At 57.3% G+C, this 25,671-nt stretch overlaps 1 protein-coding gene across 1 annotated transcript in view; it reads left to right on the top strand.

Moving 5' to 3' along the window:
* Nucleotides 1-12,499: 12,499 nt before the first annotated feature.
* The window catches only part of PER2 (period circadian regulator 2), a 42,324-nt gene continuing 29,152 nt past the window's right edge, over nucleotides 12,500-25,671 (top strand). Inside the window, exons 1-4 of the mRNA XM_047773932.1 lie at nucleotides 12,500-12,648; nucleotides 23,153-23,399; nucleotides 24,178-24,240; nucleotides 25,174-25,328. Of these exons, the coding sequence (XP_047629888.1) occupies nucleotides 23,170-23,399; nucleotides 24,178-24,240; nucleotides 25,174-25,328 (448 nt within the window). The 5' untranslated portion in view covers nucleotides 12,500-12,648; nucleotides 23,153-23,169. The remainder of the gene's footprint in view (nucleotides 12,649-23,152; nucleotides 23,400-24,177; nucleotides 24,241-25,173; nucleotides 25,329-25,671) is intronic.

Here is a 25,671-nt window from a genome sequence, read left to right as displayed (position 1 = left end):
CTTCTAGACAAAGCGAACAAAGGTGGTTGCTGAAAATGGGTCAGTTTTTGATGTGTCAGTGAAAGACTGGTCCCTTACGACAGGCGCATGCACTTGAGCGCACACAGACACACACACACACACACACACACACACGCACGCACGCACATGTGTGTCTCTGGGCGATGCAGCCGGAGGCCCAAAGCCACCAGGGACAGACACAGCTCTTTCACGTGTCCCGCGGCCTTGACCTGAGCACCCTCCAAAGACCGGGAGGGACAATTGCCAGGGACAGAAGCTCCACCCCCCAGCCCGCAGGGCGCTCACCAGCAAAGGGTGGCTTCGAGGAGGGCCCATCTCTGGAGTTACACAGATGTGGCCTGAAATCTTGGTGGCCCAAATGGTGAGAGGGAGGGAGGTGAGAAATATCGCCCAGGAATTATCGCCCTTGTTTGTACAAGCGAAACAGAGCTTGGAGAACAAGCCAGGAAGCTTCTCACAGCACCCACCTGACAGAAATAGGTCCCCGGCACCCTTCCCTCCCCACGCTCTCCCTGCAGCATATGTTTCACATGGTTGTGCATATAAGATACACAGCCCCGGACTTCCTGTCCTGGCGCAGTGGAAACGAATCTGACTAGGATCCACGGGGTTCGATCCCTGGCCTGGCTCAGTGGGTTAAGGATCCAGTGTTGCCGTGAGCTGTGGTGTAGGTCGCAGATGGGGTTCGGATCTGGCTGGGCAGTGGCTGTGGTGTTGGCCAGTGGCTGCAGCTCTGATTCGACCCCCGGCCTGGGAAACACCACATGCCGCAGGTGCAGCCCTTAAAAAAAAAAAAAAACACACAGCCCCCAAAGCACAAATTCTGCTTTCTTTGCAGATTATCACCACATCTGCTTTTGTTGGTTTCACCAATGTAACTGCTCATTTTTTTTTTTTTTTGCCTTCTGTAGCGGGTGTGTCCTGGCCTTACTCTTAAACCCCCAGCATCTGGTGTGTTCCATCCCACTGGCTGCCCCGGCTCTCACTGCCATGGTTTGCTGCCCCGTGGCTGCCCCTGGCATGTGTCTGTCAGATGTTTTCTGTGGATCGTTTACTGTTTCCCCATCTGACTTTTGATTGGTCGCCTATTTCATTTGTCGTTTCTGCAAAGGTTTGGATAATAAATCTAAGCTTGCTAAAGCTCCAGAAGTGGTTGTTCAAAATAGCATGAAACGCATCTTTATGTAATTATTGAAGATGAAAACTAGGAGATGAATAGGAGTCAAATAAAAATAGTACCGTCACAATATGAAGATGCAGTGTCTTTGTCTTATCCTGTTCTTGCCCCAACTCTCCATCTCTGCTGGGCTTACAAAACAAAGCTATCGTGCTTTATTTTCTTATTGTTTTTTTAATGGACATGCCCACATGGCGTGTGGAAGTTCCGAGACCAGGGACTGAACTTGAGCTGCAGCTGCGGCAACGCCAGATCCTTTCACTAAGTGTGCTGAGCCAGGGATTGAACCCATATCTCCCCAGAGACCTGAGCCACTGCAGTCAGAATCTTAACCCCCTGTGACACAGAGGGAACTCCAAGAAAGCCATTTTAAAGTGATGCTATTCAAAATTAATTTTTAGTTCAACATGTGCAAATCAATCAAAGTGATCCTCTAATCAACAAAAGAAAGGACAAAAGCCATGCAATCATCTCAGTACATGCAAGAAAAAGCATTTAATAAAATTCAACATCCGTTTGTGACAAAAACTCAAAATGAATTTTTATTTACATTTAGTAGTTTATAACACTCAAAGTCTATTTTTATAATTATAAAATTATTATTATAAGTGTAGATTACCTAGAATTTATAATTTATATATAAATATATATCGCGTAATGAATACTTATTATAGGATATATGAAGGACCCTGAAAAATCGAAAGAAGAAAATGAATGTCTCCCATATTCCACAACCCAGAGAAAAATCCATGTAAAAGCTTTTTTCTCTCCTTCTTACTGTAAAAGTTTGTTTATGTTTTTGCTTTTTCTTTTAAAGGCTGCACCTGCAGCACATGGACATTCTTGGGTTGGGGTCGAATCAGAGGTGTAGCTGCCAGCCTATGACAACGCCAGATCTGAGCCACATCTCTGACCTACACCACAGCTCACGGCAACACCAGATCCTTAACCCACTGAGCGAGGCCAGGGATCGAACCCCGTGAGCCACACTGGGAACTCTCAGTATAAAAGTCCGGCTGTGCCTTTCTGGTTTTCTCCCAGGATACATTCACACAAACACACTCTGCTAGAAACACAGGCTGTTAACTGTGCACCTCAGCTGGAAGGTGAGTCCCTATTCTCTCAATACACTGCCAGGCTCAACCTCCCAGGCCACTGTTTGTGCCCAAGGCCAGGGTGCTTGGGCACAGCTCGTCCCCTGCTGGCCATTCTTACCCCTACCACGGAGGAACAAGCTGTTAGGGACCCTGGGACCTCTCAGGGACCTCCTCCTGGCCTTGGACCCTGAGGGCTGGAATCTATTTGGGGGTTGAATGCCAAGGTCAGCCCAGACTCTGGCTCTGGACTCAGATGGGAGAGGCAGGGGCAGGAGGACACCTCCCAGAGGGCAAGGGTCACTCCCTGGCGACAAAACAGGGGTGTTTGGAGAAGAGCCCTGGCAGCCTCTTCTTGTCACTGAGCACAGGCACTCTATTTTCACTGGGACCCTGATGGCGCCAACGCGTGCACCCTCACCCAGGGGCTGGACACCTGAGCGGTGTCCTCGTGCCAACGATAGATGGTGTGGCCACGGGGAGCGGGGGTGCCCTGACTGAGAACGGGCCTGTCCCTGCCACCAACAACGTCTCAAGAGCCCAAGGCGGGCTGACAGCAGCCTCCTGGCACAAGAAGCGGAGGCCTCAAAACCCCAAGCGACGTGTGTACAATGAACACGTTACTGAGGCTACTCGGCAACAATGGCCTCTTTTTAAATCTTCTAGAGACAGAGCTCTGGAGAGGAGCCCTGGCAGCCTCTTCCTCCTCGTCACTCAGCACAGGCACCCTATTTTCTCCCTTCCTTCTTTCCTCCCTCCCTCCCTCCCTCCCTCCTTCTCTCTCTCTTTCTTTCTTTTTGCTTTTTAAGGCTGCACCTTCGGCATGTGGAGGGTCCCAGGCTCGGGGTCGAATCAGAGCTGCAGCCACTGGCCTACACCACAGCCACAGCCACGCCAGATCTGAGCCGCATCTGCGACCTACACCACAGCTCACGGCAACGCTGGATCCTTAACCCACTGAGCGAGGCCAGGGATCAAATCTGGGTCCTTATGGACACTAATGGGGTTCCTTAACTGCTGAGCCACGACGGGAACCCCAAAGTCACCCTATTTTCTAAAGAAATGGGTACATTGGCCATACGGGCTGCATGTGGTCGGCGGAGCAGGGGTGGGAGTGGGGGGGGGGGGTGGAGGCCTTTCCAGATGTGGCCTCGGTAGCATTGTCACTTTCATAGGAGAGTCACGTAGGAGCTTGAAACTGGCTGTGGTGGGGATACTTACACCATGACAAACTCGTTTGCCAAAAGTTTAGTTGTTAAACTTTTACCAGACCACAGGGGCATCATCCTGAGAAATGGCCAGAACCAGCTCATGGCATTCGTGCCGCCGGGGTCTCCTCTGGTCGCCAGACCGGCCTTGCAGGCCTCCGCCCGCCCCCCCAACCCCCGCAGACTCTGAAGACCCCCCACCACACACGACCCCGCAGGTCCCACAGGCACAGGTCAGCCAGGCTTGCGAGCCCCGGAGCCCGGGCCTGGTCCTGACAGGGCTTGTGGGCCCCGCCGCAGCCACGCTGATCCCCGATCCTCCGCGTAGGCCTGGAACCAAAGACGCGCGCCAGTGTCGGTCCCAAGAAGAAACAGGCATCATTTTGCAGAGCACCTGCTCCAGGTGAGGCATCCAGGCTGTTCTCTGCGAGGAGGAGGTGATTGCATCCGCCATCCAGGAGGCTCCTGGGAACCTGGGGCTTGGAAACTCTGGGTTCCTCTACCCAGCGGCCCCATCCATGACCCCAGATCATTCCCTATCTGACTCCTGACCTTGACCTTGCAGACCTGTCAAGCCTGTGGCTTTGGTCTCCTTTGTAGCTTGGGAACCTCATCAGCAGAATCTAGGCCTGATTTCCCCGGGTCTACCCAGGGGCTGTGGAGATGTGACCTGCTGGGCTGCAAAGAGGCCCTCAGGCTCACAGAGTGTGTCTCAGGCCGGCAGGGACCCGCCCCGGGCCTCCCATTTCCTTTTTCCAAGGTCTCCAGCACCAGCCTAAGGCGTCACCCTTCTCCATAATCAGTGTCATTACCTTTGTCCACATGGATGAAGCATCACACCTGCTCCGTCTCCCAGAGCCCGGCTCTCCGCCTGCACCCCATCTGAAAGGACCACAGGCGAAAACCTGAGCAATTGTACCTGCCACCACATGGTAGATTATTACCCGGGGTCAGTAAGTGGCCAGGTAGTAAATAACCCAGGCTCTGTGGACCCTATGCCATCTCTGTAGCATATTCTCTCTCTCTCTTTGGTTTTTGGTTTTTGGCCATACCCATGGCTTGTGGAAGCTACCTGGCCAGGGGCCGAACCTGCACCAAAGCAACCCGAGCCCCTGCGGTGTCAACGCCGGATCCTTAACCCCCTGCGCCACCAGAGAACTCCTGCAACACATTCTTCGGCTTTTGCCTCTCCTTTTTCCTTTCAAAGAATATAACAACCAGAAGTTCCTGAGTGGTGCACTGGGTTTAGGATCTGGTGCTGCCGCAACTGCGGGACAGGTTTGATCCCTGGCCCGGGAACTTCCACATGCTGCAGCTGCAGCCAAAAAATTAAAAATTAATAGAGAAACCATTCTTGGCTCAAGGCGGTGGCTGGACATTGGTTGTTACAAGCCCACTCACCCCTGGGGTGGGGGGGCTCTGAGACAGGCGGGCGGTTCAATTCCAGAACGAAACCCTGAGGGTCTCCTCTCAGGACCGGTTTCCAGCCTCCAGGCTGTTAGTTTAGGTTCTCTAGAAAACAGAGCCTGCGGAAAGGCAAAGAACCAACACTTCATCCGGAGGCACAATCCCGGGGCAGCGAGAGCAAAGGAACAGGAACGGAATCGCAGAGTAAGGCATTTCCACGGCCTCTGCCTCCTGATGCAGCGTGAGGCTCACGTGCTCAGCCCGGGGCATCTCTGGACCCCTGAGGGAGAACCCAGCCTAAGAGTTTTGCTCACCCAAGGGCAAAGGGCATGGGTGGCTGAGGGTGGCTGAGGCGCTCTCTCCTGCTCCTGCCTCCCACGGCTCCACCCAGGGGTGCAGGAGAACCCGCTCACAGCTGTCAACGCCTGACCTTTGCGGCGCGCCCCCTGGGCCCCCAGGGCCTTGGATCCCTCCCCTTTCCAGTGTTCATGATGATTAGGCTGCAATCCCCCTCCCCACCCAAGGGAGCAGAGGACCAGGGCCGCGTTCTTCATCTTTCAGTTCGAAGGACGCAGACAGGGTGTGGGGAGGCGGCACCAGGACTAGCCAGGCAGAGGGGACCCTACGGCCACAAGCATCCCCTCCAGGACATCCCCGCTGACACCCTTCGGCATTGTCAGCAGGTGGTGTGCCAGCTCCCCAGCTTCAGTGCCCAATCCATCAGAGGGGCAAGAAGCTTTGCAGGGGGGTAGGGGGCACGGAGGTGAGGGTGACAGGCTCTTCTGCCCTGGGGACGCCTTGGCCCCAGCCTGGCACTTGCTGCTCCTCCTAGTGCTCACATGAATCTTCCTTCGCCATCCTCCACCCTGCCCCCACCCACGTCCTTCCAGCGGTCCTGCACCTGCTGCTGCGCCCCGAGTCATTCTTCTTGGTCTGGCGGCCTCCCCCTCAACCCCCACAGGGATCGGCCACACGGCCTGGGAGGGGCAGGTCCCCTCTCTTGGCTCCGCCTTCCTACTCAGGCAGAGATCTGGGCGGGGCTGTTCCCTCCCAGGCAGTGCCTCCGGCCTGGAGGAGCAAAGCCAAGGACGCGCGTCTTGAGGGCACCACCAGGTTAAATCACTTGGCATTTCCTGACTCCCACCATGTGGTCAGGGCTCCTCTCTGTTCCACAAATTTCCCTCAGGGATGCCATGGCCTCAGTGGGGTGTCCTAGTTCATCTCAAGGCCCCAAGGGGCTCCCTGGGGGAGGGGGGCGGTGGCAGGGGGGAGGTTCTCCCGCTTCCCTAGAGCACTAGCTCCAAGACACAAGTGGGGCTGCCTGGACCACCGACTTGGTGCCACAGTTCCCCCTGCCTCACCCCCAGCACCACTGCTGATTCTCATCGTGCAGACAAACCCTCCAGGCTTTCCAGGGCCAGGGTGCCTGTGGCAGCAGTGCCAGAGGGAACCCAGCCCTGTATGCCCACCAACGCAGGGTCTTCTTGCAGCGTGGGCCCCAGAAGCTCCGGCAGGGCCATGGGGTGGGGTCTTCTAGTTTCCCTTCCTCCCCCCTCGAAGGCTATGATGTGCGGAGGAGTCGGGGATGGGCACATGGCACCTTCCCCAAGGGACCACCGTGTGCCCCAAGGCTGCTGCTGTCACAGCTAAGTCGTCTGGCCTCCTGCCTTGGTGACTCAGCCAGATGACCTGTTGCCACCCCCAGAGGGGGCTCTGTGCACTCTGAGGGAACTAGTCAAACCCCCTTGTTGCTTCCAAAAAGGTTTGGTCTGGGCACAAGTGGCGTTTTTTCCACGCTCGGCACCAAGGACAAGCAGGAGCCAGAACCAGTATGGCAGGTAACACGCTAAGCGGTAAGGCCGCGTTACTGGAGGGAAAGCTTAGAGGGAGAGGCTCAGGCAGGACGCAGGGCCCTGCCGTCCAGAAGAGGCCCTGCGGGCGGCATGGCCATATGGGCCAGTGGTGGGTGGGGGTCCCTCCAGCCAGACCCCACCCCAGCCCTGTGGGCACCGTGAGCCTCTATGTATTTAAGGGGCTGTGGAGGGTGCACGAGCACCTGGCCAGCCTCAGCACCGGTGCAGATTTGCGGTGGGGACAGTGCTCTGGAGATGAGAGGGACATCGGAGTTTGGACTCCGGTGGCCCGGTTCCCAGGCTCCGCAGGGGCGGGGCCGAGAGCCCGGCTGCGGGATCATTCTGCAGACCAGGCTGTCTGTCCTGGAGGACCTAAGACGCAGCCTTCGTGGGTCCCCACATCTAGGGCGACTTTTGCAAAGGGAAACGGGGGTCTGGACACACACCCCACGGGCTTTTGTGGATAAAATAAGAGAACGTATGGAGTTCCCGTCATGGCGCAGTGGAAATGAATCCGACTAGGAACGATGAGGTTGCGGGTTCCATCCCTGGCCTCACTCCGTGGATTAAGGATCCAGCGTTGCCATGAGCAGTGGTGTAAATCGCAGAAGCAGCTTGGATCCTGTGTTGCTATGGCTGTGGTGTAGGCCAGAGGCTACAGCTCCGATTCGCCCCCTAGCCTGAGAACCTCCATAAGCCATGGATGTGGCACTAAAAAGACAAAAAAAAAAGAAAGAAAGAAAAGAAAAAGAAAAAGAAATAAGAGAAAGAAGGTAGCGTGCTTAGCCCGATCCCCCCACACGGCCAGCAGTGCTCATTCCTGGCTCGTCCACGGGCTGAGGGCGCCCTGAGGTCCAGGCCCGTCTGAGAATGCGGAGCCCACCTCAGCCTCCTGAAGGATCGCAGACCCTGACAGGGAGAGTCACAGCACGCAGGGGCCCAGGGCTGGACGCTGCCCCAGGACACCCACGTTTGGGGGGGTCACCAGCTGGGCCACCCCCAGCACCCCCCCCAGCCATGCTGGCAGAACCACGCTTAGACGACAGCCTGGGGACACACCCCAGGTGGAGGGCGACAGGGCAAGAAGCTGCTGCAGGGGCCTGCCTGCCTTCCAGGTCCATGGCCCCAAAGACCAGCTGGACAGCCAACCAGTGCCAGACTTTTCCCCTCTGAAGAAAGAGGCAGCTTGGACATGGGGTCACCTCAGACATGGGGCTCACCTCGGACATGGGGAGCCTTGTTGGCAAGCTGTCTTTCTTTGGGCCTTTCCAAGAAGGCAAAGGGTAGTAACGGCCCAGAAACTCTGGGAAGGGCGCTCAAGCCTCCACAGACCAGAAAACCTGACTCTTAGCTCAGCCCTCCAAGTCCCGAGCGACCTCCCCTGCCCACCACCGCTGCCCTCGCCTCGCTAAGTGCACAGCTCTCCTCACCCAAGGCTCTGGGGTATCGTTTAGTGGCCTAGCGACCAGGAAGTTTGAAGTTTTAGTCCTTTCTCAAATGACACGATAGCAAACAGTTTTTTGGCTCCCGTTAAAACTGTGCCTTTTAATTGCAAAACCAACGGTAAGAGAATTGAGTTGGGTACACATTGGATCCCTGGATTCCTATAGCAATGGAGAAGGAGCACATAAAAAAGGCACTAGTTTTTGTGCTCATTGTATCTTTTAAGACAGAATGATGAGGGAAGCAAGTCTGCATGCAGCGTTTTACCGCCTAGAGACAAACTTATGGTGATTTAGATTATTTGCGGATCTGCAAAACAGATTAGATTTATTTGGGGGAGAATATTTTAAAATAATAATTGCCATGACTAAAAGTCATTGCACCTACATATGATTTTTAAAGACTCTCAGCAAACTATAACAATAGGTAGGCCTTCCCTGGTGGCTCAGGAGGTTAAGGATCTGGTGGTGTCATTGCCGTGGCTCGAGTTCAATCCCTGGCCCCGGAACTTCCACATGCCATGGGCATGGCCCAAAAAAACTATAATAATCTATGAGATAATACCTATGTTAATAATAATGTAATAAAAGGACATGCTCTCTTTATGACAAGGACACCTATAAAACACTAAACACCTGAGGTTCACATGATATTTTATAGTGAAATACTGAGCCCTTTTTCTCCAGCTGGGACCTGGGCAAGAATGTCCACTGTCACCACTGCCATTCGACGTGGTCCTGGAGGTGCTGGCCTGTGCCTTCAGGACTGCGATGCCAAGGGTGTCTCTCGTGAAGGGGCAGTGGGGACGCGGAGGCCAACATTCCCAGCCAAGTAGCGCTGTGCAGACGTGCTCAGTGCCTTTTCAGAGTCTCTTCTCTGTGATGAGGGAAAGAAACATGGCGGCTGCCCCCTCATTGCTGATGGACCCTCCTGCGACATCCTGGGGGAAAACGTGCGAGCACACACGTGACACACACACGTCTCCCCCAAACAGAGGACAGCCTTCCTGGATCTATATTTAGTTTTCATGTGTTCATTTGTTTGTGTGGCAGCACTTGCAGCACATGGATTCTCAGGCCAGGGATGGAACCCGTGCCGTAGCAGTGCCCAGAGCCACTGAAGTGACAATGCCAGATCCTTAACCTACTGTGCCACAGGGGGACTCCAAGTTTAAAACACAAAACCCCTTCTCAGCAAGCGGCTAGCACACCAGAGACACCTCTTTACACTGGTCCCCAGAGCACTTGCAGCCAGAGCTCCGGCCCTCTGGTCACCGCCTGGTTCAGGGAACTTCCCACCCACGAGGGGCAGGTGGGCCTTGTCTCATCCGTGTCTTCAGACCCTGGACACCCCTGCCCATGCCCTTGGGCCCTCCCCTGAGCTGGCTGAAGCTGTCCTTGACAGGAGCAGCCTTGCTGCCCAGTGCTGGGCATGGGGGAGGCTGGAGAGAGAGGCTCAGGGTCAGGGTCAGGCAGTCTCATCTCCAATGGCCCTAGACCCAGGAAAGGCCTCTGCAGGGCCAGAAAGATCAACAGCATCCCCGCCACCTCCTTAGAGAGGACAGGATGGCCCCTCCACGTGGACATAGTCCTCTTCCTGGCCTCTGGCCTTTGTCTTCCCAGCTCTTGCCCCAGCTGCAGGCTCAGAAACCGTGTAACCCAGGAGGAGAGCAAGCAGTGGCCAGCACAATGCTTGTCACACGCAGTAGTTGCCTCACACACAGCTGGCTGCCCGAGTGCACATGCAAACAAGAGAGCCAGCGCGTGTCCTGGGGGCTCAGGTGCAGAGGCGCCCTGCAGGCAGGGCCCAGGCATGAGTGGGCAGGGCCGAACCTGAGCCAGACCCACTGGAGGAAACAGGCTGCTAGAAATGGACCAGGGGCAGGGGCAAGCGGCCTTAGCTCGGAGGCGGGGTGAAGGCTGAGACCCGAGGCCAGCTCTTCCCACGGACGGCATCCCCCAACAGCTGGGGCTCCTGGCTCACCATCGCCCCACCAGGACATCCTTCCTGCCAGCCTGCCTTCCCCGGTGCCAGAAGTTCTGTGCGAGAGATGACTGCTAATCCTAGCACATTCCCAGGTCGTCGTAGACTCACCAGGAAAGAATTCATTCCCCAGACCTCCCACAACCTGAAAGCACAAATGCACGCGAGCGCACACCCACGCTCAGCTGCCATCAGTGTGGATGTCATCACAGCCTTGGACTGTCCTAGGGGTTTGCGCCCTGTTGGAGCTGGGGTGGAGGCTTCTGCCCAGGTCTTTTCTGCTCACCTGGGATTCACAACCCATTTGGATGAAACTGCTTCCGGACCTGCCTCATCACCCGTCCTACACCGGGAACTCCTTCCAAGCCAAGGACCCAATGAGGGGCACGCCCCTCAATACTCAGGTGTCAGCATCCATCTGTGGACTGAATGAAAGGTTCCAATAACAAGAATGAAGCAACCAGCGGTGAGACCCTGAGCACAGATTCGATTCTAGGGGTTCTAGAGGCCCATGAGGTTGATAATTTCTAACAGAATGGATTTCACCTTTTACTGGATGTATGGGTGCAAACAGAAAAGGCTAAAATTAGGGAGGAAATGCGATGCTAGGCTGAAGGCAGAATATAGAGCAAGACCACAGAGCAGGTGAGCAGGAGAATCTCTGCGGGAAGTGAAAGGGCTGCCTGTTTTCTCTTGCTTCCAGAACAATGCACCTCACCACTGACGTCAATGTATGCGAGGAAACAAAAGGCCTTTGGGTGTGTGCAGGGTGCAGCTGGGCCTGGATTTGTTTGGCGTTTGTGTGCACGCACTGAGGGAAGGGCGCGGGGGGTGTGCCAAGGTGTGACTGTCAGAGAAGCAGAAGGAGGGGCCACCCTCTCCAAGGAGGGCGAGCCCAGCGGCGGGTCTGCCAGCCCTTATGTAGGAAGGAGGTTCCTGAAGTTGGTATCACCCCATGTCACATCCGTGTCTGAGGAAGCTGCACGCGCACCTGGCCGAGGTGAGGGGGAAAACGGACTCGCACATGGGAATACCTGAATGCGGATTTGGCTTTGGGAACCGGCAGCTGGGTTTGCTACAGGCCCCGGATCATAACTCTTCTTCCCTCCTGTCCCTGGTCCCCAAGAGAGCCTAGGAAGAATGGATCAGTGGAGGGACAAACCACAGGCCTCTTCAGCCCTTCAGAACCCAGCCAGCTTCGCCTCTTCCATTGGACCCTGCAGCTTCAGAGCCTGCTGGAGCGGAGCGGCCCTGTGGGTTCCTGCCCCACAGGAAAGCCTTGGGCCTCTACCTAGTCTGCGAGGAAGTTCTACTCTCTCCTGACGCTCTAGACAGAAGGCCGGGGGCTTGCATGCCGCAAACAATGCTTACTGAAAGAACAAATGGCCACAGCCTAGGTCCCCAACACCTTTCCCAGTCTTCAGGTGCTGCCTCCTCCATGGAGCCTCGGGGCATAGCTCTAGCCCTGGTTAACTTACCATCCACATTGCCCAGTTGTGCATTTCATTAAGCTCCCTTTTCATGAGACGGTCCCTTCTCCCTAATGACATGGCTGAGAGCAAGGACATCATTTATTCCTTTTGCACATCCTTGTAGTAACAAGGACCCTCGTTGCTAAACCAAAACTTGCGACACAAGGTCTGAAAAATAAGAAAGCCCACCTGGAAGCTAGTGTCCTGGTAGATCTGGGGCAATTGTCACCCTGAATGGTCTAGGTGGGCATGAACCAGAAGCTCCTGTAGGGCCGTTCTGTCGGGTCCCCTGGGCAGCTTCAGCGCCCAGCGATGAATGAATAAGAGTGAGTAAATGAATGAATATGAATGAGCGGAGGAAAGATGCCTGCAGGGAGTTTCCCAGGGCCTTGGCCGCGGGCGGGTGCGCCTCTGGCCAGTTGTTCCGGGTGGCAGCCTCTCGAGCCCTGGACTTCAGGCGGAGTTCGGCTGCCCAGCCCGCCGGGATGCACAGGAGCCCTTCCCGGTCCCGCGCCCAGCTCCCCCGCCCCGCGGTGGTACGCGCCACTCCGCTCTCCCTAAGCCGACAGATGCGAGCTGTCTTGAATGGAAGTCGCCGAGGCCGGAAGTGGAAGGGACCACTCAGGAGGACAGGGAGGGAGGCTCGAGCTCCCCGCGTCTTCATTGAGGAACCGACGCGGTGAACATGGAGTTCCATGTGCGTCTTATGTAAAGAGAGCGATGGGCACCTCAGCCAATGGGTGCGCGGCGCTTGCAGGCCCGGCCCTCCCGGTATGCAGATGAGGCGGCCCTGCGGCCAATGGCGGGCGCCGGGGGCGGGCACGGCGAGCGGTCACGTTTTCCACTATGTGACAGCGGCGAGTCGGCGGCGGTGGCGGAGGTGGGCGGCCCTGAAGGCTACGCGCTGCTTTTGGCGGCGACAGCGACGCGGGCGCGGGGTCGGCAGGCGACGCGCGGACGATCGGGCGGACTGGCGGGGACACGGCCCCGGTGAGTGCGCTGCGCCGCCGGCTGGGCCTGCCGGCCTGGGCGTGGACCCGCGTCCGGCCTCCGGGCTCACTGGTTACGTAACCACCACCGCCGCCGGGCTGGCGGCGGTCTGGGGTCTCGGCGGCGGGCGGGCTCCAGGCGGCGGCAAAGGCTCCTCTAGCTCGCGGAGGCGCGGTCGAGGGTTTCCTGGGCCATTTGACTCCTCCTGGTCTTGAAACCGGCCTGGGGTGGGTGCTGTTCTTCCCATTTCACAGATTAGGAAACTGAGGTCCAGAGAGGTTAGGCTACATGTCTAAGGTCACAGAGCTTCTGAGTGACTCTCATATCCCACTGTCCTTCTCTGCATGATTTCTCTATGCACCCTCCTCTTCTCCCCTGCTTTATCCCACCCCACCCCCGCCCCCCATGAGAGAAGGCTGGAAAGGCCGAGGCAACAGAGGGTCAGTATGGCAGTCCCTGGGAACATGAAGGGCCCCTCCGGGAGCTGGCATCCTGCTCAGAGGCCAGAGAGTCGAGTCTCCGGCTGGGGAAGGACCACCGCTGGGCGCTGGTCTGGGAGTCCTCCCTGGCCGGCCCGTGAGTCCCCTGGAGTGGGTGAGCAGAGAGACAAGACGTTTCCTGGGCCAGGCAGGGCCTGGACGCCTGATGTCCGCCCTGGATCTCCGCGTCTATTCTCTCTCCCCAGGTGGGGTAGAAGCCGGGGGCAGGGGCCAGCGTGGATCCTCCTTTGGGAAGCAGCAATCAGTTTATGCTTCTGGGTGTACTTTGGCAGCCAAGGCCTGGAAAGGACCCAGGGGGTGGGTGGCGGCCCGCTTACCCCTCCGGAAAGGCCAAGGTGAGAGATGACAACTGGTTGCCAGGGTTTCTGTAACCTACACAGAAGAAACAGTTTGGAAAGCTGATTCATACTCACAGAAAAACAGAGCCAGAAGGTACCCCGGAAACCATCCTTAGCTTGACGGTCGAGGACACTGAGGCCCAGATGCCCGCTGGGCACATGTCACGGCAAGGCCAGGCCTAGGCTCAGGGTGCCTGCAGGGTCTTTCCATCATCCGGAAGGAATTGATCTGGGTCAGTCAGAATCAGCTTCCGAAGTTCTGTCAGGGCCTAAAATTGGGTGCCCCTGCATCTCAAGTGGGCTGGAATTTGGGGGGAGGGGCCTCCGGCCCCCCAAACGTTAAGAATCCCAGCACCATGGCAGAAGCCCCTCCGTGAATACCTCTCGCCTCCCAGGCCCCTGGCAGCAAGGCCACTGGCCTTCCCTCTGCTGAAAGCGGAGGTGCCCGTCTTCTGCCCCCAGGCTCGGTCTCCAGGCCTGGGCGGGTTTGGCTGAGGAGGGAGCAGGACTCTACCTGAAGGTTTTCAGCAGCGGACGATGAGTTTTTCAACACAAGGCTCATCACTTTTTGTGAGGCGTCTGAGTGAAACGAGGAAAGGGACTCCTTTGCCTTAAGTGGAGCTGTGGGTGTGACATGCCACCAGGGATGGGACCGTGGGTGTTCGCAGGTATCTGTCACTGTCATCTCCGTGTGACTCACTGTGCAGAACTAGCGCAGCCCCGGCTTTCTGTGGGGGCTGGGGTGCTGGCGAGGCTGCCGCTGGGGGACTCGGCTCCCACCTGGGGCTGGTCTGTGCCAGGGGCCGAGGGCAGATGGTGAGTCTGTTTCAGTCCCCAGCTTTTTGAATTCCTCTTGCCCTACGGGCGATTTCCGGCACAGGACACAGAAGTTTCTGACGTGTAGAGCCACCTAACGTTAGCCTGTGAGGCAGGTCTGCCGTACTTAGAAGGAAATAGGAGAGATTCCTCTCACTGGTACTATTTCTCACGCCCTTCACTTTCAGAGAAACGCTGGGGGGCACGCCTGTGCTTTTAAATGATGATGTAACCGCACCAGCCTCAGCACATCTCTGGCTCTGGCTGGCCGCTCTCTCTGTGGCCGGCAGGACCTCTCAGCATCGAGTCAAAAGAAAGAGTGACGCTGAAAATGACCGTATTCGGCAGAGCTGACCAGAAACACAGCAGCAGGCAGCTCTGCAGCCGCTCTGCGCGTCCCCGCCCTGCGGAACACTGGCCCACCTGCCAGCCTGCAGAGACCCAGACAGGGCCTCTGATGGGCCCGCCCCCTGAGCCTTTCTGTTAAGCCCTGGTTTCAGCTCTGTGCTCTTTGTAGGCCCGTCTGAAACACGTCTGTTACTGTATTTCCAAGTCTAGAGCAGGCTGTGAGCGGGAAGCAGGGAGCGGGACCAGGGCGGCTGCCTGATCAGAGGCCGGCAGCTCCTAAGGTGGAGCTGGGCCTTCACCAGCCCCCAAGGCCTGGAGCTCCCTGGCGCTCTTCGTGAGGGGACAGGTGCCCCAGGCACCCCGACGCTGAAGCCAGAAAGCTGAGGTCTTTGCAGGTCCGTTGGTTTCAATGCTGTGCTTCTCCAAATGGGAGGTTCTATGTGCAGAGCAGAGATCTGGGCGGGGAGGGGCCGCTCCCCAGCCCCCTGCGCTCCCGGAGTTGGGCGGCTGCAGTCACATTTTCCTCAGTTACCCAGCCGTTTCCATGGAGAGCGCCGGTGTTTATTTGGCAGGACAAACATTTTCTCGGGATTGCAGCAGGCTGGCCTCGGGGAACTGGCTCCGACCAGGAAGTAGCAAACATGTTATAAGATCCGCGGTTGTAAAATACCCGGGGCCTGCAGAAACAAAGCACAGGCTCTGGGATCCCTGTCACACAAAGTTCAGAAACAGGCCGAAGGAAGGGGGCTAACGCATTCCGGGGGGTGGGAAGTGCCCTGGAGACCCCCCAGGCCTCTGCGGGCTGGTGGCTTCTGCCTCGTGGGCTGGGGGCTGGATTCAGTTTGGGGACATACATCGAGAGCTTACCTTTTGGGACTTCTGCAACTGTCTTTTTTTTTTTTTTTTGTCTTTTTAGGGCCGCACTGGAGGCATATGGAAGTTCCCAGGCTAGGGGTCCCATCGGAGCTGCAGCTGCCGGCCTACACCACAGCCACAGCCACGCCAGATCCTTAACCCATGGAGCGAGGCCAGGGATCGAATCCACACCCTCGTGGTTCCTAGTGGGATTTCTTTATACTGCGCCATGACGGGGACTCCTGCAACCGTCATATCTCCACTTCAAACCATTGATGATCCAGAGATTGGCTGTACAGGGATTTCTGCTCCCACAGAGAAGAGTACATCCCGCCGAGACGCAGGGAGGCCGAGTGCTAGAAGCCTTTACCACGCTGGCTGTGGCCATGGGGGTAGAGCTGGGGCCCAGGCTGCCGCCCCTTTTCTCGACCGCATCTTAGGGAAACTATGAGTGCATGTGAACGTAGGGAGGCCGGCGGAATGAGCGCCTCAGCCAGCCTCGGCTCCTTTCTGCCCTTGGCCGCCCTCCTTCCGAGGCCCTGCCCGCTTCCGCCCCCTCCCAGGCGGTGGCCAGGGCTTCCCAGACGCTGAGCTCATCTGGACACTCCGAGTGCTCCTCGGTCAGGGCAGCCCTCGCTACCGAAGGTGTGGCCGGGGGCCCGGAGTCAGAGTCTGAGCTCAGCTCCTTTGCTGCCACCTGACAGTTTTCCTGGGCCCGAACCCGTGGGTGGACACCTTAGAAGTGACAGCGACAGACGAGAGGCTCCCTGGCTCCCACCCAGAGGCACGCTGGCCTCCCCAGCGCCCCTTTGCCGAAGGGCTGTCCTCTCCTTCCCAGGGCCCCTGGGCTTGTAAGGACCCCCACCCCCGCCACCTCATGGAAACAGGTTTCCCGTGGCTTCCACGGGGCCCTGGCAGTGGGCACACGCGGGCACTCAGTGAATGTTTGTGGAGGGCAGGAGGCAAAGTCTGCTTTGACGGGTGCGTTGGTTTTGCCAACTTGGCAAAATGAGGTCGGTCCATTAGAGCTGTCGGTGCTGAGCGCCGCATTTTCTGCAACAACGAAGCTCGGGTGATTTGGTTTGGGTCGTTGTTTCCCATTCCTGCCGTGCTCGCCCTGCCCTCTCAGCAAAAAGGTTTCTCTCCCACCGAAGGTGATCCTGTGACCTTGCTCCGTGAGTCCTCAGACAGGCTCCCGGGGGCTGGGCTGGGAGGGCCAGGAGCTCCCCTGAGGAGCTGCGGGATGAGCCTGGCTGTGCGAGGAAGCAAAGTGCATGCCATCTTTGTTGCCTGGGGCAGCCAGAGCCAGCTCTCGCCACCATGAAAGAGCTCCTGTTTTTTATTTTTTAAGTTACTTTCTGTACCCCTATTTTCCTCTAACGGTTGGCAGTGACGGTAAAAGCTCGCCTTCGCTGGGCCCTGCTGCCTTCCTCATGCCGCACGGACGGTCGCACAACCCTGCCCTCACCTGTAGGAGGCAGAGGCTGCTGGTGCCCCTTACAGATGAGGAAGCCAGGCCCCGGAGGTGCCGACACGGGCCATGATGGCACAGTCAGGAAGCAGAGGACCCTGCCCACGTCCCCCTGTCCCGGGTCTGCTCGCCTAGCCGCCCCCTGCTGCTGCCCCGTCAATTTACTCAGCAGGGGGGACCGGCCTACTGCTTGTCTGGGGAGGGCTGAGGGATGAGCTGGGTAGGGTCCAGGGAGTCAGGGTCCAGAGCGGGAGAATGACCTCAGCACCCTGGGCAGCCCCTCGGCCACCCCAGCAGACGACAGAGGAGTCCCCAGGCCCCACAGCGACTCCCAGCTCTGCCCTGCGCCACACCACCCAGCTCGGACCTCACCTCGCCCTCCTTCCGTTGGCCTTGCCCCCTCTGCTCCGGACGCATCTTCAACCCGCCTGGCCTGGACCTTGGCTCCTGCTGCCCCCCTGCCTAGAATATCGTCCTCCGGCGTCCTCCTGGCCCACCTCTCACTCTCTCCCTTCAGTTGGTCCTAAATTGGATTCTCCCAAAGGCAGAGTGTGGGCCGAGGCCGAAGTGCTGGTGCTCCCGGGAGGCGCAGGCCTGGGGCAGCTGCAGTGAGGGAGGCAAAGTCAGGAGGCCGGGACACAGGCACACGCACACACGTACACGCACGCACACGCACACTGACACCCTGCTTCACAGACACCCAGCAGGCCGCTCAGCTTGGGGCCTCGTCGAACAGATTATCAAAAATAAAAGAAGAGAGGACAGAAAGAAAACCTCCAGAACGGTCCATCCAAAGGGGGGGTGGAGAGGGACCCACCTTCCCTCCAGCTCCTCCCGGGTGCCCCGTCCTTCAAGTCCAGCTGCCCCATGGGACTTTGGGACTCCAGGGCCCATCCTCTGGTGTGGCGCTTCATCCAAGGTCACACGTGGCCAGCAGAGCCAGAGTCTCTGACGGCCTCAGACGTGAAACCAGGAGGGCCCCGGGTGTGTGTGCCCAGTGGTGGCCCAGGAGGAGCCGGGGGCTGCAGGCCTGGAGGAGGTCGAGGTCAGGGGGGCTCAGGGACGAGGTCCAGTTTCATCCATGCATGGGCCTTCCCTGGCCGCCCTTTCCTAACTGCCACCCGGCCACACCCTCAGGCCTCCTGGACGCCTGCTCTGCTCCCCTCTCTCAGCTGCTTCCCATTGCTCTGCCAAACATGCCACTGCCTGGCTAGTGGCCTGTCCTCTTCACTGGAGCTTCAGCTCCGTGGGGGCAGGAAAGCTGTCCGCCCCATTCCCTGTGCCAGCGCTGGCGTCAGCGCTGGGCGCAGAGCAAGCTAACCCACGGAAGTGGGCCTGGAGCGGCACTGGCAGGCGGAGCCCTGCCCAAATGCCGCCTGTCACTTGTACTGTTTTGTTCCTTGTTGTTCTGGGACAGTCTGTTTATGCCCCAGAGTCTTTCCGCATCAGCGTGTCTGGTCTCCGTCTTTTTAATGGGGTCCATAGTATTCCACAGTCAGATGTCCCAGGTTTTATGCCTCCACAGCATGTGCCAGGCCCTGGGGTAAGAGCCGGGAGCCATGCAAAGCTCCCCCGCATCAGGGCGCAGCCGGGCAGCCGTGTCATTGCCATGGAGTGGAAGTTGAGCAGGGGCCACAGTGCTGGCGGGGGGAAGGCGGTGCTGTCTGTGCAGGCCGGGCGGGCCATCTGCAGGACGAGGGCTGTGGGCACAGGGAGCACGAGTTTAAGATCCCTGAGGTGGGAGCACAGGGGCTGGGCCCAGGGGGCGGCTGCCCGGGGGGTCCCGGGGGGCAGCCAGGAGCTGAGCTGTCCACCCCGACGTGGAGCCGCGCTGCGCTCTGTGCCCGGCGGAGGGAGGAGCTCACTTGCCCGCACGGACCCCTTTGGGTGCCCCTTGCCACGGCGGGGCCAGCTGAGGCGGGGGGCCCAGTTTGGAGGCTGAGGTTGGTGCCTGGCTGGGATGGTCAGGGTGGACAGAATGCCCTGGACTGGGTGCTGATAACCTCCTTGCAGTGGTTCTTTCCGGATTTTTGCCTCTCCATACCCGATGCTCGCGCGTCTCCGCCCTGAGGACAAGAATTCCCACGGAGCAGCTTGCCAGGCGTGGGAAAGGGCCGGGGTGTGCGGGTGCCCTCCAGAAAGACTCCGCTAGTCCAACACGGTGCGCCAGAGGGCTCCTCCTGGCCAGCCCACTGTTTGCCAGGGTGCTGTGGGTCCTGTTCGGTTTTGGAAACGCTGCCCTTTGCACCTTCCTCCTGTCTAGCAACAGGGGGCATCTTTCCAGGTTTATGGGTTTTCTCTTTGAGGGAACAGCCTGTTCTTAGCCTTTGGTCTCTCATCCCAAACAGTAGCACTTTTCATTCTTCCATCGAATTAGCTAGAACTTCCCTGAAGTGCTGAAGCCTGAGCAGGAGGCCTGCTTGTTTTGCTGCTGACCTTTGCTGGAAGGCGCTGGCGTTTGAGGTTCTCCGTGATTCAGCACCAACACACGGCAGCCGTCTAAACCAGTAGGAAGCTCCTCCGAGCCTTCCTCCCGGGGACCGCGTCCTCTTCTCTTCGGAAGATGCCGTATCAGAGCAGAGACAGCAAAGACTGGCATGGCTTAACCTCCTTCACAGGCACGCCGTCTGTCTTTCCTGTTTGGACACGTTAGAATTTTCTTTTTTCTTGAAAACATCGTTTCCATCAGGACATAGCTGGGCTGCGTGTCTCCTCGCCGGTTTGCCTGGGGCGCAGGGAGTCCCCGCAGAGGCACATCTGTCTTCAGGATGCATCTTTCTTCCTTCAAGTGTATCTTTCACTGTCGTTTGTTTCATTGTTACCTTGTCTTTTTCAGAGAGGGCTATTACCTGCAGGTAAGAATGTGGCTTTATCTCTGGCCCTTAGGCTGCTGAGAAAGCTGCTCCCATCCCTGAGTCTGGACTTTCCTGTTTTGCTAACTCTCTGCTCTAATGTGACCTGCTCGCCACCTGCAGCTTTGGCTCATCCCTCATTACCTGTCCCGCCGGACAGTTCTTGATTTTTATTTATGGGACAGAGCAGGCGCAGCCCTCAATTCACTTGCTTCCTCGTGCTGTGGAGGTTGTGTGCATCTTGTGTGTGTTGCACTACATGTATTTTTTAAATTTCTGTTGAAATATAGTGGATTTACAATGTTGTGTTAGTTCTGGGTGTACAGTAAGGCGATTGTTATGCGTGTATATATTCTTTTTTATCCTTCCATGATGGATGATTACAAGGTGTTGACTCAAGTTCCCTGTGCTGTACAGTAGGTCCTTGTTTATTTATATAGGCGTGTGTATATTTTCATCCCGATCTCCTAACTTGTCCCTCGGCTCTCTTCTTCTTTGGTAACCATGAGTTTGTTTTCTATGTCTATAAATCTGTTTCTGTTTTGTAAATCAGTTCATTTGTATTCTTTTTTTAGATTCCACACTAAGCAACATCATATGATATTTGTCTTTCTCTGGCTCATGTCGCTTAGTCCATCCATGTTGCTGCCGATGGCATCATTTCATTCTTGTTGTGGCTGAGTAATATTCCATTGCGTGTATGTACCACATCTTCTTTATCCACTCCTCTGGGGATGGACATTTAGGTTGCTTCCGTGTCTTGGCTATTGGAAATAGGGCTGCTGTAGGCACCAGGGTGCATGCATTTTTTTCCGAATGGCTGCACCCACAGCATGTGGACATTCCCAAGCCAGGGACTGAATCTGAGCCACAGCTGCAGCAATGCCGGATCCTTTAACCCACTGCACCTGAATCCATGGGGACTGAATCCATGCCTCCACAGCGACCCACACCGCTGCAGTAGGATTCTTAACCCACTGCCCCACAGCAGGACTTTTTTTTTTTTTTTTGTCTTTTTAGGGCTCCACCCGCGGCATATGGAAGTTCCCAGACTACAGGTAGAATCAGAGCTAGAGCTGCTGACCTACACCATAGCCATAGCAACACAGAATCCAAGCCACATCTGAGACCTACACCACAGCTCACGGCGCTGGATCCTTAACCCACTGAGCAAGGCCAGGGATCTAACCCATGTCCTCATGGATGCTAGTCAGGTTCGTTACCACTGAGCCAAGAAGGGAATTGCTCCTGTATTTTTTTTTTTTTTAATGTCTTTTCTAGGGCCGCACCCATGGCATATGGAGATTCCCAGGCTAGGGGTCTAATCGAAGCTGTAGCCACTGGCCTACGCCAGAGCCACAGCAACGCTGGATCCGAGCCGCGTCTTGGACCTACACCACAGCCTATGGCAACACCAGCTCCTTAACCCACTGAGCGAGGCCAGGGATCGTACCCACAACCTCGTGGTTCCTAGTCGGATTCGTTAACCACTGAGCCACAATGGGAACTCCTCTCCTGTATCTTTTTGAATCATGTTTTCCTCTAGATAGATGCCTAAGAGTGGGATTGCTGGATAGTGCGGTAACTCTATTTTTAATTTCTTGAGGTCCCCATGTGTTCTTCACAGTGGTGGTACCAATTTACGTTCCCACCAACCATGGAGGAGGGTTCCCTTCCCTCCACACCCTCTCCAGCATTTCCTGTTTGTAGACGTTTCCATGACAAGCCTCCTGACAGGTGTGAGATGGTACCTCATGGTAGTTTTGATTTGTGCTTCTCTCATAATTAGTGATGCTGAGCATCTTTCCCTGTGCCTTTTGGCCAAGTGTCTGTCTTCTCCGGTCACTTCTTTTCAGAAGCTGCATGTTGGCTTCTCTCTGCTTCTTGGTTTGTGAACGTGGCAGGGTCTGAGCAGATCTACAGTTTTCCGAAGGTGATATGGTTGAGCTCCCTACGGGTCCCATCTCTGGGGGCAGGCAGGCCCCGCATCCGGTGCTGCCTCCTGCCACGTGTGGCCTTGAGCAAGTCAGCAGCCTTCGTTCTCCCACTGAGATTGGGGTCCTGCGCGCACCGTGGGCAGTGACGGCGAGGGTCGCGTGAGACAGCGGGGGCCACGTCCCCGGCTCGGTGTCTGCGGGGTCACCATCACCCGCCAAAGCCCTCCCCCGCGGCCTCTCGTCCAGGCCCCTGAGCACGGGAGAGCTTGGGGGCACGTTCTGTCTCCTGGGGACCTCCTGATCGTCCCCCCACTCACGCCGAGGCTGGCACTGGGGACTGCGTCAGTGGGGCCCCTTGCCTTCTGGCTTCCTGACCTCGGAGGTCAGGAGAGAAGCCCCGGCTGTGTCCCCAGGCTGCAGGCTGTCTGGGTACCTCTGGTTTCAGGAGCCGCTCTTCCTGGCCCTCCAGGCCCCGGGCCGAGAGCCACTCCCTCTCCTATCTGGTTGCCCCGGGAGCCCGACCACACCCTTTTTGCTGGTTCCAGTGGCTGTCTGCTTCCTGCAGGGACCTTGAGGGGATACCATCCTGGCTCCTGCTTTCACCCTCTAAGTCTCCAGTCCTCAGGCCTCAGGTCCCCTGGCCCTGTCCTGTGTACTCGCTGGCATTACTTGTCCCAGCCTGTGGCTGGCTGGTCAGTCTCCCGTTTAGCGACCCCCTCCCCGGTCCACTGCCCCCAAAGCACCAAAGTTAAACTTTCTGTCCAAACACAGGAGTCGCTGCTTCCAGCGCTTCGGCAGCATCTCATCCAGATGAAGCGGCACGTCCACGCTGGCCTCAGACCGGCCCCTCCCCGCTATACCCACTCTCCTCTCAGGCCTCGGCCGCCAGGCACTGGGACCACCCCTGCCCCGACCCCGTGCGGGCTCCCCGCCTTTCTGCCCTCCTCACGAGCTAACGCCTGCCCCCCAGCCTCACTGCTGCCTGAGGTCTCCCTCGCCCGCAGCCTGGCTCTGGGCTCTTCTGTAGCTTGCGGTGGCCGTGATTTCTGAGCCCTGCCGCCCCCTCCCCATGACCTGGGGAGATTTGTAAAATGCAGGTTCCCGGGCTGCTCAGCTCCATGGGAACCTGTTTTCCCAAAGCCCCGCATCAGCAGGATGGGGGCAGGGGATGATGCTTGACGTTCTTAAGACCTCACTCAGCACGAGGCCATCAGCAATTTGATGTCTGGGCTGAAGCTGCCTGACTCCTGCGCCTTCACAGTGCGTGGCAGGCAGGAGCCGGAGAGAGACAGAAGACCGTGCGCGGCCCTGACCGCTGCCGGCTCCTCCGGCGACAGGCGGGGAGAGCGCCCTCCCTAAACGCCTGCCGCCTCCTCTCATCCTCCAGCTTTGTTCGGGAGCAGCATGAATGGGTACGCTGACTATGCCCCCAGCCCCGGTGACCCCTCCAAGGAGCCCGTGGAGCCTGGGCCCCGCCAGGTGCCCCTCCAGGAGGACGTGGACATGAGCGGTGGCTCCAGCGGCAATGAAACCAACGAGAACGGCTCGCCAGGGCGGGACTCGCAGGGCAGCGACTGTGACGACAGCAGCAAGGAGCTGAGGACGCTGGTTGGGCCACCTGGCGCCCACCAGGGGTGGGTGCGGCCTGCGGTCTTGGGCGCCCAGGCCGGGCATTTGTTTTCCCAGTGTCTCATTCCGTGGCGATTCGATTGCTTTTGCAGTCTTTATACCATGATGACCAAGTTTTTCAAGACTTTTGAAGATCTAATTAACTCAAAATAACTAAAATTTACTAGGGTCTGGCCTTCCTTGGAACGATGAGGTTGGTGGTCAGATTGCCCACAGGCAGGTCCTTCGCGAGAATAACGGGACCTCGGCAGGCAGAGGAGTCAGGTGATCCGCGAGCCGCTGGCGACGAGTGATTGATAGAAAACCATCTCGCGCCTCTAGTCCTCGGTTTGCATCTCCCAGTACTTCGTTTTCCTGGTATCCGAAGGTTTTATGTTCTTTCTTTTTTTTTTTTGTCTTTTTAGGGCCACACCCATGGCATATGGAGGTCCTCAGGCTAGGGGCTGAATCGGGGCTATAGCCGCTGCCCTACACCACAGCCACAGCAACGCGGGATCCGAGCCGCGTCTGCGACCTCCACCACAGCTCATGGCAACGCCGGATCCTTAACCCACGGAGCGAGGCCAGGGACTGAACCTGGGTCCTCATGGATCCTAGTTAGATTGGTTTCCGCTGCACCACGACGGGAACTCGGGAACGCCTATGTTCATTTTCCTAACCACCTATTTTTTCTAATTGTCTCACTAAGGCATAGTCCAGCCTATTGTCCCCTGGTTGGTTGGAGCAAAGAATCGGAGGGAAGGAGCGTTTTTGTGAGTTTTGTCTTTATTTTTGTTCTTTTAGTCCAGATGCCTTTAGCCTGATGATGGCGAAGTCCGAACACAATCCGTCCACAAGCGGCTGCAGGTGAGGCGGTTAGAAGCCCCTGGACTTAGCGCTTTCGGAGAGACTGAAAGATTTGCTATGAGATAGGGTGTGGGGGGGTGGGATGGTGTGACCTTTGCCAAAGCCCCTGCTGATCCCGTTAGTCACACAGGCTCCTCCCTCGTGGGCCCGGACGCACCCTTTCCCACGACCGAGCCCACTTCTGCTCAGAGCCCCTGGTGCTGCCCCAGCCCGGCAGCTCCTCCAGCTCCCACTGAGCAGACGTTGCCTGAGTCTTAGACACGTGTCTGCAAGAGGCCCCACTTCTCCTCAGGTGTTTGGAACCAACACGCCCTTCGTCTCAGGCCCACAGACACCTTCGTATCCCCACTGGAGCAAAAGCCAGATCGCAGTCCCGGGCACGTGGGGCCTTTGCCGTCATCCGCTGTGTCCTCTGCTCTGAACAGGCCACCTCCCTAGGCAGGCGCCCACCGTCCTGCCTCCCCGCATCTCCGGGTCCCTAAGATCAAAGCTCCTCTTACGAGCCTCCTTCCCTCCCTGCGATGTTCACACGTTGTTCATGTCCTTGTCCAAGAAGCCCCTTGGCTGTCCCCTGGGGTCCCTGTCACTCAGCCCTTCTCTGCCCAAAGCAGGAAAGGCGGGCACAGCTCAGGCCTGGCAGGGCAGGGCCAACTGTCCCCGTGTGAAGCACCCAGACAGAGGGACGTCCTCCAGCGCTCAGCCGGGTCAGCGCTCTGCTTCTCACGGCCGGTCCCTCTCCCCACGAGACAGAGGCGATGTTTGGAGATGTTTTTGGGTGTCACAATGGGCAGGGGTGCCGCTGAGTGTCCTGCACGCCCCTCCAGGAACTCGCAGACCCAGGTGTCCTAGCGCCCTGGTGGAGACCCTGGACCAGAGGCAGGTTTCTTCAGAAGAGGGCACTCAGGGCGCTGACAGCTCCCTTTAACTCCGCAGCAGCGAGCCGTCCACCAAAGCGGACGCCCACAAAGAGCTGATCAAAACGCTGAGGGAGCTGAAAGTCCACCTGCCCGCAGAGAAGAAGGCCAAGGGGAAGGCCAGCACCTTGGCGACCCTGAAGTACGCCCTGAGGAGCGTGAAGCAGGTGAAAGGTACGGCCGCCTCCACGTTTGTTCCCACCTGTAGAAGTGAGTTTCGGGTCTCTCCCAATTAGAGGCTAGATTGTGTTGATTTTCTAAAACTCCATCCTGAAATAGTGGAAGGAAGTTAGAGAAGCTGATGAAACCTTAACTGGATGGAAACCTCAATTCCTTGGAAGTTTTCTACTATGCTTGACTTTTAGAGGGGAAAAAAAAATGCATAGAGAAAACCAGCTGATAAAAGAAACCTCTTCACGGCGCAAAGCTCTTGTGCCCTGGGCTGGGTCCCCAGCTATTGCCCCTCCTTTAAAAATAGCATGCCCCGGAGTTCCCGTCGTGGCTCAGTGGTTAACAA

Source organism: Phacochoerus africanus, chromosome 3 (assembly GCF_016906955.1).
Source record: "Phacochoerus africanus isolate WHEZ1 chromosome 3, ROS_Pafr_v1, whole genome shotgun sequence".
Lineage (NCBI taxonomy): Eukaryota > Metazoa > Chordata > Mammalia > Artiodactyla > Suidae > Phacochoerus > Phacochoerus africanus.
Note: the sequence above shows the minus strand (reverse complement) of the source record. Positions and strands in the feature narration are given on the sequence as shown.